Source organism: Ambystoma mexicanum, chromosome 5q, assembly GCF_040938575.1.
Source record: "Ambystoma mexicanum isolate Mex_15411 chromosome 5q, UKY_AmexF1_1, whole genome shotgun sequence".
Classification (NCBI taxonomy): Eukaryota; Metazoa; Chordata; class Amphibia; order Caudata; family Ambystomatidae; genus Ambystoma; species Ambystoma mexicanum.
This window is the reverse complement of record NC_090933.1, coordinates 816,382,450-816,398,360: the sequence shown is the minus strand read 5'-3', so window position 1 is coordinate 816,398,360 and position 15,911 is coordinate 816,382,450. Positions and strand designations below refer to the sequence as shown.

At 45.0% G+C, this 15,911-nt stretch overlaps 1 protein-coding gene across 1 annotated transcript in view; it reads left to right on the top strand.

The window, feature by feature from the left end:
- Positions 1-557: 557 nt before the first annotated feature.
- PSKH2 (protein serine kinase H2) overlaps positions 558-15,911 on the top strand; it is a 427,454-nt gene continuing 412,100 nt past the window's right edge. Inside the window, exon 1 of the mRNA XM_069621299.1 lies at positions 558-1,023. Coding sequence (XP_069477400.1) covers positions 722-1,023 — 302 coding nt within the window. The 5' untranslated portion in view covers positions 558-721. The remainder of the gene's footprint in view (positions 1,024-15,911) is intronic.

Below are 15,911 nucleotides of genomic sequence, written 5' to 3'. Positions count from 1 at the left end.
CTTAGTACAATGCTATTGCTCCCCTTACTGTACACATGCAACTAAATTACTTTACTTGTCTTGCCAGATGTTCTACCACTGCACTTACATAACAGAAATGATCGACCCCTCACTTACCTGGCTCTAATATGTTCCCAAAGCTTGTGAAAGTTCTGATGTCTTCCCACCCCACCAATTTTTGGGAGATTTAGCAAAGCTTGGAGCCCTGTAATCAGCTGGACTTGTTGCACAATCTTGGAATTGGACAGCACTCTATGTTTGTCAACCAATCAATGGCACGTTTTTCAGAGACAAATAACTGTGGTAACAATCTGGAAACACAATACAAACTCAACGGCTCTGAGCAGAACACCAAAACAAGCCTCAATCCGTGTAGGTTTTAAAAAGTAATGGGGCTGCACATATCAAGTGAGAACATTAAATATTCACTAACACTGCTGGTGTGATATTTTGTGGGGAACCGGGCCACGAGCTCTCCTCACTGCACTCAACGCTCACCTTCCTTGTGCCTCGCGTGAGAGAGCAACTGCCGGGAGGGAGCGCGGGGTGAGTAGGAGTGGAAGAAGAATGGCAGATGGATAACCCGCGGGTGGAGAGGCCTCCAGAGGGGAGGGCGCTGCCATGACGCCCCTCTCGACGCTCCCTGTGGTTCTTCTCGTCCCTCTTCCCCAACAGAGCTGGAGCAGCTCCGCACAGGTCCGCTCCCTCTTCCATCCCGGCCATGGGCTGCGGTGCAGGCAAGGTGCTGCCCGAGCCCTCGCCCAAGGCGGCCAAGTCCTGCGCCGACCTGGTGAAGACCGTGGTGTGGTGCAGCCGGGCGCCCCGCATCTGCGGCTGGGGGGAAGAGGAGCCTCCTCTCAAGCCGCCGCCGGGGGCCCTGGCCTTCCTCCGCGGCGATTTCTGGGGCCTGGGAGGAGACTGCGAGCCCCGGACACCGGCCGCACCTGTCCCGTGCCGGGAGCAGATCCACAGGAGCAAGGTGGCGCGCTACAGGGCCAAGTTCGACCCCCGGGTCGTAGCCAGGTATAGAGCCAGGGGCAACATACGCCTGGGCACTGGAGGGCGGTGGAACAATGATCCATATAGTATACGCGGAATTTACTCGTGCATTTACATTTATACAAGGGTGCTTGTAGATGGTCCCACTAGAGGCTGAAAGCACGAGCACTGGGAAATATTGCATTCTGTCAAGTGGAGTCCATGGAGTAGAACGGGGATCCTGGATTCTGCAGAGCATACAAGAAGCAACCTGTCTCACTGGCGCCCACGTCTAGCGCATAGGCGAACACGTTCAATTCTACCAATACCACTAGCGTATAGCGTATGGAGGACACACATATATTGCACAGTCGGGGGCTTTGGACCATAAAGGGAAAAGGTATTCTCTTGGAAAACTGGCTTCCGCATCCAATACAGCAAACATTATAATATGTAACACCATACCATGTGTCAGTGGTATCCATAGCGAATTGGGTGATCAATAATAGCCTGCCGATAAGAGAGATATATGTACTGTACGCAACTATTTTTTAGAGTATAAAACATCAATCTCTCACATAATATTGGTGCCTCTAGCATATGAGTGAACAATGAATACTAGACCAGTGGCATTACAACTAATTAATGGGCGTCAATTCAGTGTAGTATTGTCTATAGAATGCTGGAGAGCAAACGAATGAATGCCTTTAATGTGGGGGTGCACCCTTTATAGCACCGCCAATATCTCACGGGTGCCTATCGTGCAACAGCACAATGCACACTGCATCCAGTTCCCCCTCTTTCCTGTGGGGAAACTCTCTATTGCGAAACACTGGCATCTATAGCACGCGACAGCGAAGTCCGTGCTGAGCCTCTGTACCGTGGCGGGACTTGCAGTGTAAGGCGGTGCTACTGGGTGCTCATGGCGCGCGAGAAGCCATCTTTACTGAGGCACTGTTTGATTCATAAACGCAGAGGGAGAATATATGCTTCTTCATTAGACTACATGTAGCCTGTATTGGAGAAACACAACTGAATCACTGGGTGCCCATAGCAGGCACGAGGGAAATGAATACTCATTGGCTATGTACTGTGTCACTTGTGTTTTTGTATACTTTTGGGGAAAGCTTAATACAATGATTGTGCTGGACAGAAACATTATGTATTACTTTGTTTCTAAAACGTGGGGAAGCAAGCAGTGCCAAAAGTCATTAGCATGTAGTGGAATTCTTTAGACTGTATCGCAGGGAGTGTATAGGCTGTGAGATCACTGGTGTCTATAGAATGTGCAGTGTCTGTAATTATAATTGGTTATTTTTAAAGTGCTTAATACGCGGACCCGAGATTCAAACCTCTGTTGCTGTGCGTTGTCTTGCTTCCAAAACAAGCACGTTGCCACTGAGCTATACTACCTGACTCGACCTATATCACTTGGTACCTGTAGGCGCTAGTTAAATAAACTACCTTTTATCCCTGATGTATCTATAGCATGCACCTTTCTTCACCAAATGCGTTGAAGGGTTATGGTTTCACAAGCGGGAGCAATACACCCTCTGCCAATATTATTCATTATTTATTTTGTTTTTTGGAATTCTTGTTCAGTGCTGGCCCTACCCAGAGGGTCTTGGAGCGCCTGAAAAGGTTCAAAGTTTGAAAAGGTGGGAAGTGAAACTGAAGTTACAAAATATTTTCAGAATATTATAGGAAAATTAGCATAGAGAAATGGTAACTCGGGAAATACAGGGGCAGGGTTATGTGTGGGGCAACAGGCATGTTTTGAGGCTCTTTCTGAAAGAGATGATGGAGGATGCAGTGCAGATGTGAAGAGGGAGGATGTTTCATGCCCTGGGCACCCAGTGGGTAAATGCTTGCTTTTGTGTGCATGTTAGTTTGCAGAGTGGAATATGTACCAGATGCTGGCTTGCTTGTCTGTTGGTTGTGTGGGTGATGAGTTTTAGTTTTTCGTGACCATTAGATGGGTTTTCTGGTGGATGGCTTTGAAAAAAATGCGCTGAAGGTAATTCTCTGGGGCATGGGTAGCCACTGAAGATGGGAGGGAAGTGAGGTGACGTGTGAATGTTTGTAGCTGGACGATGAGTATGGCTGCTGCTTTTTGTATGCAGGCAGCATTTCTTTGATGCCAATGTCACTGATACAGAGAAGTCCTCCCCAGTTACGCACATACTAAAGAAAACCTAAGACCATGGCCGTGATTGCATTGGCTGGTGCGGCTGAGGGGCACACAAGCATCATAATATCGAACATACCAAGTTACTGCTGTGAAATTCATCACATGTTGTAATGAAAGAAATTGACCCTGAGGAAGGCGGCCATATATTGCTGTTGCCCCGCCAACACTAGTTGGTCCTTGTCTCTACCATAGTGTGATTGAGCCTGAAAGAGTTACAGGCTATGATGTACATTGTATATGGTGGTGGTAACTTTGTCACACACACTGGTGTTTTGCAATTCAATGTGTAATGGAGCATACATTGAGATATGTGTAGTGACTTTTGGAATATGGTTTTTCATGCATTTCTATTAAATTAATCAGCTGTCCACTTTCATACCTGCTTTGTTTAGCATTTTTGCGGTCTGATGCTTATTCATACTACATTATGACCACATTCTTGGGTATTCATATATATGATACGAGTCTTCCTTATTTTGTTTGTGAGTATAATTTCTTATTTAATTGCTGCATTTTGTATGTGTGAGGAATTCGACTATCCGCGCGGTGGGTGTGCGCTCTCCTGGGTTTTTTGAAATGTTAAAAGAAATTGAATGATGGTAGATGAACCTCTCGAAAATGTGTGGTGCTAATCCGCACACATTTTCCTATGCTCACCACACAACATCCACATAGACCTGTGTACTCTGGGTGGACACAGCCTACAGGCGCCGCCCCCCTTGTCATATTTAGTTGGGATATGACAGCCAAGGGTACATTAAGGCATCTCAGAAAGGGGAGGGCAAAACCTCCTCCTGACATGGCCAGCCCAATTAACTAACAAAGGTTCAGTGGATACGCCCCATCCTTTTGTTAGCTCTGCTGGTGGCAGCTTCGTACACTAATCAGAGTTAATTCAAACATCCCATGGGGGGCCTGCTCTCAGGACTAACAAAAGGGACAGGAAACCTCAACAACCTTGGATATGCACTTTGTCAACCAGAAGCCAGCTCCTGCCCCTCAGTATCAAGGGCAGTGAACTGTCATGTATGGGACAGTAGTCATCCCTGGAAGGGGACCCCATTCAGAATGTACACGTATGTGGATTGATGGAGACAGAAAGTCTGTTCTCGGCGCAGTTTCAAGGGAGACCTGCTGCTTTAATCAGGAACCACAGAGAGCTCCATTAACTAGAGAGACCCTTTGATCCCCGACAGACAGGAAGATAAGTGGGATTTAGTACTACACGTTTTCACCCCTTTACCTTTTCTGTTACAAAACACTTGGGTTATGACCTCATGCATACAGGAGATTGTTGGTGGGGACCCATGATTGGTTCAATAAGACAGGCTTACTGTACACCAATCACTGTGGCCCATTTGGCTTTAAAAGAGGGCTGAGCCCCTCTTTTGGCAGATCATCTGAAGACTTTGCAAGGAATAGCAAGAATAACTCAACATTGGATCCTGGCTGAAGGTACAATCTGATTTACATCTTCTACCAGTGAAAGAAGGCCAGGACCTCCAAGAGGGAAGCAAGAACCCTCCCCTAAACATCTCCTAGGGAACAGACAGACATACTGAATCCAGAGGACCCTTTAGCAGCTCCAGAACCAGTTCCCAGCCAGCACAAAGTGTGCCCTGCTAGGCTCTGTAGCAAGCTTCCTAGATCTGAAGTGCCAGAGAGTCTCTGAACCAAACTAAGGACAAGGCAATTGCCTGCAACACTCACCTGAGTTTTGGACCATCTGCCTTAAAGGATGACACAAGCCCAGTGAAGAAGCTAGGAGGAGTGCATCGACAAGCATCTACCGATGTCCACCTTAAAGGACATTTTCTAGCTCGTCGAGCCTAGACCAGCAGTGAGACAACGATTCCTGACCCGTGCCGCTGTGTAGGCCAGCCTGCAGCCATCCATCCAGTCTCACTCGCCGAACTTCCTGCCACCTGATACCCGCAGCTGTCTCCAGTCTTGAACTCTGTCACAGAAGCTGCAAAGTGCCCTGAAACCGACTCAACCCTGTTGAGCCCCATGAACTTCTACAAGCACAAGGTACATTGTGGTTCTGTCTCCCTGAACCTTCTCTGGAGGCCCCTAGTGACATTTTACAACCCATTGCTCCCTTTGTGTTGAAACCAAGTATCCTTGAACTATTGCGATTAATTACTTTACTGACTAGCCTCCTGTCAGTATCCAGAGTGCATCCCTTTTCCTTCTTGAAATGGACTGTCCTCTGCATTCCTTTACAGATGGGTTGTATTTTGTAGTGTACTAGAACTGTCTTTTGTGATAATAATAAAGAAGATATTTTTATACAACCTTCACTGGACAGTCCCTTTCATCATTGGGTAACAATTTAGTTTTTCTCTGTGTTGCAACTAACCAACCATCCACGGTCTTGCAGAGATAATTCTGCCGTTCTGTCCACGTTACTAAAGTTGGACAAGGAGGTTTATAATTTGCTTGTGTTTCCAATCTGTTAGAATCCCTTCTGATGTACAAAAAGTGTGGGGCTGATTGATGGTTTAGAAACTGATATTCACCACTGGAACCCTGGAAGTTGATTCGTCACAATATGGCTTGCAGGTGTGGCAACAGTGCTGTTGGGGAGTATAGTGAGGAGAGTATTGACGTAGTCCAGCATGGAGAGAACCAGTGCTTGAACTGCAGTGCAGATGTTGTTAGGATGAAGGACATGTCTGATCTTTCATAGGAGGTGTAGTTATACTTGTTCTTTTATCATTATAGGTTGTATGCTTTGGTGACAGCAACTATGTGGTGCATGAAGGAAAGGTGGGGGCCGATGCTGAAGACAAAGGATTTGACAGGCCCGGAGAGGGATATTTATGGTTTGTCTGTGGCAAGTTCTTTGATCAAGGGGGTGAGTTTGGGTTTGTGTCTAGGGGGGCAGATGAGGAGGTATTCTATTTTGGAAGGGTTGAGCTTGAGGAAGTGTGTGGTCATCCAGATGGTGTTAGTGGAGAGACAGTTTTTGAGGGTGTGGAGTTGTTGAGGGGATGAGATTTTAAAGTATATTTGTGTGCCATCTACATCTTGATGGAAATGGATGTTGTGGTTGTTATGTGTCTCTACAAGAGATTTAACACATAGGTTGAAGAGGAGTGGAAATTGGGAGGAGCCTTGAGATACTCCGTACTTGACCGGGGTGGTGTCAGATCAAAAAGGGGGCATGGAGACAAAGTGTGTCCTGTCAGTAAGGAAGGAAGTGAACCAGTCAAGGACGATGCCTAAGACTTTCATCCTGTGGGCTAGGACTTTCAGTAGAATAGTGTCGTGGATGGTGTCGAAGGCTGCAACGTGGTCGGGGAGTTCTTGTAGGGCTGGGGGTGTCCTTTGTGAGTGATGTTGTGAAGGTCATCAGATGTGAAGTGTAGAGGTCACATTGCTGTGTCCAAGTCAAAAGCCAGATTAGGAAGGGTTGAGTAGGTTGCTTGTGGTGACGTGCTGTTGCAATTGGGATGTGACAAAGCATTCTGACCTTATTCTCTCACTCTCTCTCCTCATCCCCGTTGTCTCTTCTAGCCTCTGATTCACATTCTTTCTTCTTCTCTGTCTGAGCCTTCCTGTTTGTCTGTCCTTTCTCTAACTGACTTAGCACTCTACTTATTCAAAAAGTGTCTAATCTTTGTTCTTTGATTTCTTCATCTGCTAATCCTTTTAACTGTTCAACTACCTAGTCCTCACCCACTACTTCTTTTTTCTCCTCATTTGGTCCACTCTCTGATTCTGATACTGTCCAATTTATTTCCCGGGCACACCCTACTGCATCTCCACTTGACCCTGTTCCCACTTCTTTTGTTCATAACATTTTTCCATATCTAATACCTTTTCTTACTGCACTCCTGAATATTTCTCTTTCTACTTCGATCTTTACTTCTGATTTCAAACACGCTGCTATACTACCAATTCTTTTTACAAAGGGCTCTTGATGTATCTATTCCCTCTAGATACAGTCCTCTCTCTCTTCTAATATACTTATCCAAAATCCTAGAACGCATTGTTTACATTCAGGTCTCTTCCGATCTTGTCCACCACTCCCTTCTTTCTCCACTTCAACACGCCTTCTGTCCTCTTCTTTCCACTGAAACTGACCTTCCATCGGTCACAGATGCTATTCTGTGCTCTTTTCATGGAAAACACTATCCTATTCTTATTCTTCTCGACTTATCGGCTGCCTTTGATACTATTGATCACTCTTTACTAATGTCAAATCCTCTATCTCCGGAAGTTTCGTATTTGGTTCACTGGTGGTTCCCATCCTATCTTTTGTTCTTTCTCAGTGTCTTGGGCAGTTATCATTTCTTAAAAATTTCCTATTGCGTGTTCCGCAAGGCTCTGTTCTTGTTCCCCTTTTTTCCCTCTGCATCTCTTCCTCGATTCTTTAAGTTATTTGTTTATTTGGTCATTTTTATATCATCAACTCACAAATCTTGTTCACATTTTCTACTTTCTCTGACTCTCTTTATTCAACTACCCCTTCCTGTCCCCTGCCTATATAAACTTGAATGCATTCACACTTTCTTCACCTAAATGCACCCAAGATGGAAATCCTATTTTCCCCTGCTTCTTCTGTCTCTTCTGGTTCTTTTGCTGCTTCCATTTCTTTCCCACTCTTAGCCATTCCTATCAGACACTCTGCATTAAATTTTGCAGTTGTCTTTGATGATTCTCTTTCTTTCAAGGAACATATTTCTTCAGTGTCTCGCTCTTGTAGCTATCCTCTTCATAACATTCATAAAACATGTGCCTTCTTGTCTTTTGAAGCTGTTAAACTCTTAATCTCATTTCTAGTGCTATCACTTCTCTACTACTGCTCTGTATTATTAACTGGTCTCTCTCACTACAAGCCTGCCCCTCTAAAATATGTCTACTACTCTGCTGTTTGTACTCATTTTTGTCTTTCCATTCAAAAATGTCTTCTATTCACTGAAATCTATTTCCTGGCTTACCTTTGATTCACGCTTACTCTATAATTTCTTAAACATCCTTTTAAAATGTATTTATGACCTGCCCCAGTCTGTTAGTTTTGAATCTCTTCACTTTTTCACTGTCCTTAAACCTCCCTGTGCCCCATTTCCCTTACGTGCTTTTTTGCTATTAGCACCCAAGCATTGGAACGGTTTAGCCCTAGAAAGCTGGTCTTTCACCACTTTTTCTTCCTTTTGTACTCCTCTTAAAACATTTCTTCTGTCTTTGGATCAATAATCATTGTTGTTTTTCCAATTAGTTTGTATTGCTGTTCTCATGTAAAGTATGTTGGCTTCAAATGCTATATACATTGATAAATACAAATGAATAATAAATACAAATACAAGTGGAGGGAATCTACACTTGACTACTGTTTGGCAATATATAACACCATATATAGTTTTAATCAACAATGGTACCATTAGGCAAAATAAATATAATGTCAAGCCCTCTTTCACATTTAATGTAAATAAAACACAGACAAAAGAGATCTACAACTTTGAAACAGGCGAGCTACAAATGTAATGTGTAAAATTTTGATTTTTAGTACATAAATGTACATCTGTTTGTACTTAATGTAATACATTATCTGTTTTAAAATTGAAAACACTTCACCCACTGGACACCATTAAAGAAAATCTGACTACTTACCTGACTGGCTATTTATCACCAAACAGATTACTTTGGTTGTGACCCAAAAGGGGGACACTGGACTTTAATTGAGAAACATGCTAAAATGTTATACCCCTCCTGCGGTTGCATATTTAGATGGTGCAGCCCGTGGCTGCACATCGAACCTTTTCACTGCCAAAAACTGTGAGGAGAGCTGAGGGGACCTTTTCTCTGGCAGGGTCCTATCAAGGTCTCTCATAAGGCCTGCACTAGACATGTATTTGACCCTCATAACAAGCATCAAACATCTGGCCTTGCCTGGTGCCACAGCTCCACACGGGGAATGCAAATTGTATAGGTCAAGGGGAGGCCTGCAGCTCCCCGACGATGTGTGCCCTGTAATGAAGGCATGGCATCAAAGTAAGACAGGCACAAGTGATCACAGCGAAAGGGTGTTTATTAAACTGTAAAGTGGGTGAGATAAACACATAATCATAACTTAAATCTAAGATGGGAGCAAGCTATGACCATCAAATAATAATAATATAGTCTTAGTGGAGTCTAGTCAAATAAAAAGGGCCTATACTGAAAAACCTGTTGCGAATCCTTACCGCTATGCTACAAAAGAGAATGTGGGATAATGTTCACAAGAAAAGAAAGAAGTGTTCACAAAATTATAAATCAGGCTGTTCTGACTCCCTTTCCCACGTTTTTAGCACGGGACAAGGCAGGACTCTCGAACACAGCACACTCCAGGAACGGTCAGGTTTAGTGACCAACACGATAGGGTAGGACCAAGGGCTCGAAGAAGACGGGACAATATTATCTTTCAAAATTTTATTTACCTCCTCAACCATTATCTGTTTCCGGGCTTCTGGGAGTCGATATGGTTTTAAATGAACCACTTTTCCCGTTAGGACTTCCAATATAGTGGTAAGTGCCTTTTAATCTTCCTGTTTTTTCTGAAAATACATTGGGAAATAAGGTAATTACATCTTTCAGATCTTCTTGTTGTTGAATAGATAGCTCTTTGGCATGAGTGGCTGATGGGTTCTCTTTCCACTCTTTTAAGAGATTTACGTGATACAAATGGACCTTCTGTTTCCTGTCCGGTTGGGCTACTTTATAAGTGCCAGCTCTCATTTGTTCTAATATTTCATAGGGCCCATGCCACTTGTTTGTTTTCTGAGGTGGGCAAGAGGACCAGTACTTTCTGTCCTATAGAAAACGATCTTAAGTTCACCTTCTTGTCATAAGTGGATTTTTGCTGACTCTGGGTGTTTTCATATGAGTGCGGACTAGATCGCGAAAAAGTCTCATATATACTTGAATTCTAGTAGCAGTTTGCGAGATGGGAATGGGTGCCTCTTCTCATCCTTCCATGGTTTCCCGGAGCATGTCCAGGACATCTCAAGGTTCTCTACCATACAGTAGTTCGAATGGAGAGAATACTGTAGAGGCCTGAGGGGTTTTCCTTATTGAAAATAGTGCCAAAGGGATCATCCGGTCCCAGTCTTTCTCGTCCTTATCTACCAATTTCCATAGGATTAATTTTTTATTTAATCTTTCCACCAAGCCATCGGTTTGGGGATGATATACAGAGGTTCGTAAGGTGGAAATATGGAGCATCTATTTGACCTCTGCCATAAGCTTGCTCATAAAATTTGAACCTTGATCGGTTAGTATTTCTTTGGGAGAGCCGACCCTTGAAAAATACGGTAGGAGTTGTTTAAGGATTGTTATGTGATTTTGATTCACATCGGGAAGGCTTTGGGGTATCTGGGTGCATAGTCAAGAATTACAAGGATATATTTGTTACCTAATCAGGATGTTTCTAAAGGTCCAATGATGTCCATTCAGATTCTTGAAAAAGGGATTTCTATGATTGATATGGTATTCAGAGGGTGAGGTAGTGGGATGTGCATGCTGGTCTTTTGACAAAGGTCACACGTTTGAACAAAGGTTTTGATGTCAGCATGGATACCTGGTCAGTAAAACCTCCCACTGATATGGGCTTGAATTTTGGATTGCCCTAAGTGCCCTCCAGTAAGATGGGAGTGCACAATCTCCAGTAGAACCTTGTGGTGGGTCTTGGGGGATAACTAGCTGCGTCTTCACTAAGCCTTCTGCAGATGTTTCTCTTCTATATAACAACCACTGCTTTAAGAAGAAAAAGGGGCTTTTTTCTCTATACCTTCTCATTCTGGAATAGCCTGTAAAAAAGCTTCAAGAGAGCTGGATCATTTTGCTGGATGAAGGCTCAGTCGGGATACATGGTAGGCTCTTCTCCTTTCTTTTCTTCAATGTTAACTAGTTACTAAGCTTCCCCAAAACCTAATGTACCTCTTTCTGTTTCGTCTGGTTCACTTTCTTTAAACTGAGGAAATGGAACCCTTTCCAAAATCCCTTAAGCAATTTTATCCGCACAACGTCCTTAATGGGATTTCACCATCATTCTTTAAGAGAACCTTTACGTCTCCCCGGAAGGCAGATCGATGACGTCTGCTAAGACGTCTATACGAACTTCCATGCTAGGCCAGATTTTGGGGCCAACCATATTTAACACCCACGTGGGGGTATCAAAACCAATCGGTAGGAATCATTCCTCTTTTCCCAGGGGGGATAACAGCCTCCCTACTGCTACAGATATCGAAACCTTTTGATTTTTACATGGCAAAAGAGGGGCTATAAACTCTTTGACTGATGTTTTGAATTGAGTCAGATCCTAAATTTGACACCACATAAAGGAAGGCATTGCATCAAAGTAAGATAGACACAAGTGATCACAGTTCAAGGGTGTTTATTAAACTGTAAAATGGGTGAGATAAACGCCTAATCTAAACCTAAATCTAAGATGTGAGAAAGCTACTAGTAGAGTCTAGTTAAATAAAAAGGGTCTATATTAAAATAACCTACTGCCAATCCTTACCGCTATGCTACAAAAGAGTGTGGGATAATGTTCACAAGAAAAGAAAGAAGTGTGCACAAAATTAAAAGTCAGGATGTTATAGCTGGGGTCTCCCTTCCCCATGTTTTTAGCACAGGACAAGGTGGGACTCTCAAGCACAGCACACTAATGGGATTCTCTGGAATGAGCTTACAGTTCCTTTTCTCAGTATCAGGGCCTGCTGTGCCCAAGTCTCTTTTCATCCAAAGTCTCCTGCTTAAGAGGACCTGGGACGCCATAACAACAAAACAGTTCCTTCTGTTAACCTTTATGTCAGGTGATAACCCTTCACCCTTGGATCCCCCTCATCAGGGCTCCGATCTTTCTCTCAGTCGTCAGCCTCCCTCAGTCGGGCTCAGATGAACCAGAGCACCTGCCAATCTCAACAGAGACTTCCGAAGGGCGATATCCTCTTGCTGGGCACTCTGTTAGCCTACGGCAAGTGCAGGCTTCATACCATCACAGTTCGCACTGCATTCCCCTCAGCCGGGCGCAAACGCCTGTTTCACAATATCAAAAGTTCTGCAATGTGTCAAGGACTTTCGATTGTACAAGGGATTTGGCTTCAACCTTGTATGACCACCTGAACACCTTATACTGGCCTTCCCTTTGGCCTCTTGGTACTTGTAGTTTCCTTTAGATAAGTCACAATGTTCACAATGTTCAACACAGTCTCTTTGCCCAGGAAAGGGCTACCAGCCAGAGAGCTTTGAGACCACTCTATCTCTGGTACCAAGATTGTTCACAAAAGACCTTTTTTTCTATTTATCTTCTTAATGTTGCCATTGCATCCTTGAGCCTTACACAGTCCGGTCGACTATTAGGTTCTTCCGACTATCGGCTGTGCTGAACTCGGCAGTTATTTCGCCCCTGGAGTCAAGGACGGTACCACAATGGTCACCATGTCTCCACGCCCTGGCTATCAGTGCAGGTGGGTGCCATGTACCGCTGACATCCATTACACCATTTACCAGCTATGATTCCCAGTCTTATGTTTATTTCATCGGAGGCTTCGCAGGTCTGGGGTGGAAAGGGCAAGGACAACTCCCTCCTGGACGTCCTTTCAGGTCTCGCCGTCTTTCTCCTCCCTTTGAACTTCTGTCATGGAATGGCTACTTCCTCGTGCGTTGAGCCTTGCTCGGTGTGTACTCTTGTGCTCCACATTTTATCCTTATGGTGAAGGGAAAGGGTAGTCAGGTGTGTATAGTTGCCGATAATTGCCTGACTCTGCCTGACCCTTGTGTTGGGACATGTCATGTAAATGGCTCAGGTTTTAGTCCATTGCCGTTCATGCTGTGAGAACATGTTCGTGTTGGAAAAGGGGGGTAGAGTTTCTAAGTATCGTACTGGGAAGGATAGAGAAAAAGTGTCATAAGGAAGGGGATACTGCGTCTCATCCTTCGGTGTCTGACTTCATTTCCCCGAAGACCCCCCATCCAGGTGATCCTCCCACACTGGTCTACCCCCAGGAACAGGATTCAATAGCGATGGCCGTGTCCCAGCCATCTGTATGCCAGAAACCGGGAACTAGTGGGTGAGACACCTTCAAGATTCTCACAGCCCTGAACATCAGCATCCCTCGATGTGTATTATGCAAGAACTGCTTTGAATGCTGGCAATAACTAGATGGGAGTGTCCACAGATTGGACACTATTTCTCTGAATAACTAGCCCTTTCACAGTAGTGGAGCCCCATCCATACTGTTCATCACTTTAGGTGTGAAACCAAAGCGAGCCTTGCCTGCCACCACATCAGCGCCTGTGCACATGCAGAAAATAAAGAAAGGAAAGTAAACCTTAGAAATCCTTACTTTTTAGGGCCATGATCTATGTTTGCTCTCATTGCACTGTACTTGTCATTTATTTAGTGCCTTTTACTATTATTATAGTCTCAATGCGCTGTTAGTGGGAAAGTCCTTTGAGGACCGAAGTCCAGAGTGTTTGAGGTAATGGAGTAAGATTAGGATGCGTGTGAGCATTTGGCCAAGTAAGGCTTAGCAGTGCTGGCCAGGCTCCAGGGCTTGGTGTGTGATGCACAAGGCTTTGAAGGTTGCTCTTAGGTTAACAGGGAGCCACTGCAATATTCTGAGTGAGGGGGTGATGTGCTCTCGGAGCGAGCTTTCAGGGAGCAGTCTGACTGTTGTGTTTTGGATTTGTTGAAGTTTCCTGAGCTGGCGTTCTGGAACGCTGAGGTAGAGGGCGTTGGCGTAGTCTAGGCAGGAGATGATGATGGCCAATATTGCAGTGACTCTTTGGGGATAGGAGAGGTAGGGAAAGATTTGTTTTAGGAATGCCTTAAGTGCAATTGGCAGATTCTGGATGCAGAGTTGATGTGTTTGGAGAGATATAGGTCTGCGTTCATGGTGCATTCAAGATTTTTAACGGAGGTGGAGGTGGCAGGTGGGGCTCTCAGGGCAATTGTCCATAGTAAAGGTTGGGGGAATCAAAGCAGTTTTGCTGCATATTAGGATTTTGGATTTGCCCGGGTTGAAGATTAGGTGGCTGGTCGTCATCCATAGGTCGATATGTGAGAGGCAAGAGGAGAGGTCGGGACGTGGGGAGGCTGGAGTCTTGAGGATTTTGAAAATGATCTGGGTGTCATCTGTGTAGTTGTAGAAGGTAAGGTTGTGTGAGTGGATGAGAGCTGGCAATGGGCTTAGGTAGAGGTAAAAAAGGAGGGGTGAAATAGAGAATCGTTGTGGCACCCCTTTTGTGACAGGGTAAGGGGCGGAGGAGAAAGAAGGGAGAAGATGGTTTGCAAGCGTTTGGAAATAAAAAAGGTTATCCTATTAAGGGCTTTTATGCCTAGGGTGAGGAGCCTGTTCTCGAGTATTGTGTGGTCGATGACATCAAAGGCTGCAGATAGATCCAGGAGGATGAGTGCAGCGCACCCTTCTGAATCAGCAGTCCTTTTTGGGTTGTCCTAGATAGAGACCAGCAAGGATTCTATTCCACAGAGGGGTCGGAACCCCGATTGGGCTGGGTCCAGGATTCTATTGGCTTCTGCGAAGAGGCCAAGCTGCTTATATGCCTCGCGGTCAAATTTTTTAGCAATGAAGCTGGTGTTGGAGATTGAAGATTGGACAGTAGCTTGATGGGGCAAGTGGGGCGAGGCTGGGTTTTTTGAGTAGCGGTTTGACGTGAGAGGTTTTGAAAGCCTCTGCGAAGGTGCCAGATGAGAGGGATTTATTTATGATTTCTTTATGATGGAGCGGCTACACTGTCAGCACAGGTGGAGGTAAGGATCTTTTTTAGAAGGGGTAGTGGCCAATAATCTCCAGGCGAGCCTGAGGGTCGGCAAAGTGCTGATAGGTTGAATGAAGAGAAAGTTGGTTGGGAGGGCGAGGAAAAGTTCAGGTTTGAGAGAGGGCCGGAGTAAGATGGCGGGATACAAGCAAGGTTTGTGGTGATGGTACAATGTCTTTCAAGCGCAACAGCATGAAAGTGGTTGGAAAGCTTGTGTGTTAGAGGAGTGTGGGGATTAGGCAACTAGAGGAATTGAATTCCCCTAGGATTCTTTGGAGTTCCTTGCATGGGTTTTTGGATTTGGAGATTCTGTTTCCATAGTGTTATGTTTTGCTTTCTTGATTTTGTGAAAATATGCCCTTTTCAGTCTTGCGAGGGCCGTTTTGGTTTGTGTGGTAGGTCCTCCAGGTTCGCTCAAGGCAATGCTTGAGGGTTTTGAGAGCTTCAATGGAAGGGGTGTACCACTTTTGGTGTGGGGTTGATTGTTTTGAAGTCTGACGGGTTGGTGTGAGGGGGTCATAGCTTCAGAGAGCCTTTTGGTTGAAGAGGTGGATGGAGGGATGTCCTTCCTTGTGAGAGAGACCCAAGAGTGTATGTAGTTGGGAATTGGCAAGGTCTGGGTTGATGATGATTTTATTCCAGAGAGGGGGGGTGGCCGGGGTGGTTGGGGGAAGTTGGCTGGGGTATTGACTTGAGAGAGGTATATCGTGGTGATCAGTCCAGCTGAGGGGGCGAGGTGGGAGTGCGGAGACTTGAGTTGATGTGCAGAATTTTGTGTTTAGGGTGTGTCCTGCAATGTGGGTTGGGTGTGAAATTAGTTGTGTTAGGCCGAGAGCTTCCTGATTGTAGGTAGATTCTCGGTGAATATCACTGAAAGGTGTGTGCAGGAGGGACCCCAGCCATCCCGTAGGACTGGTATTTTCTCAAACAGCACTTTAAGATGGAATAGCAGCACCCGTGAGATGGATGG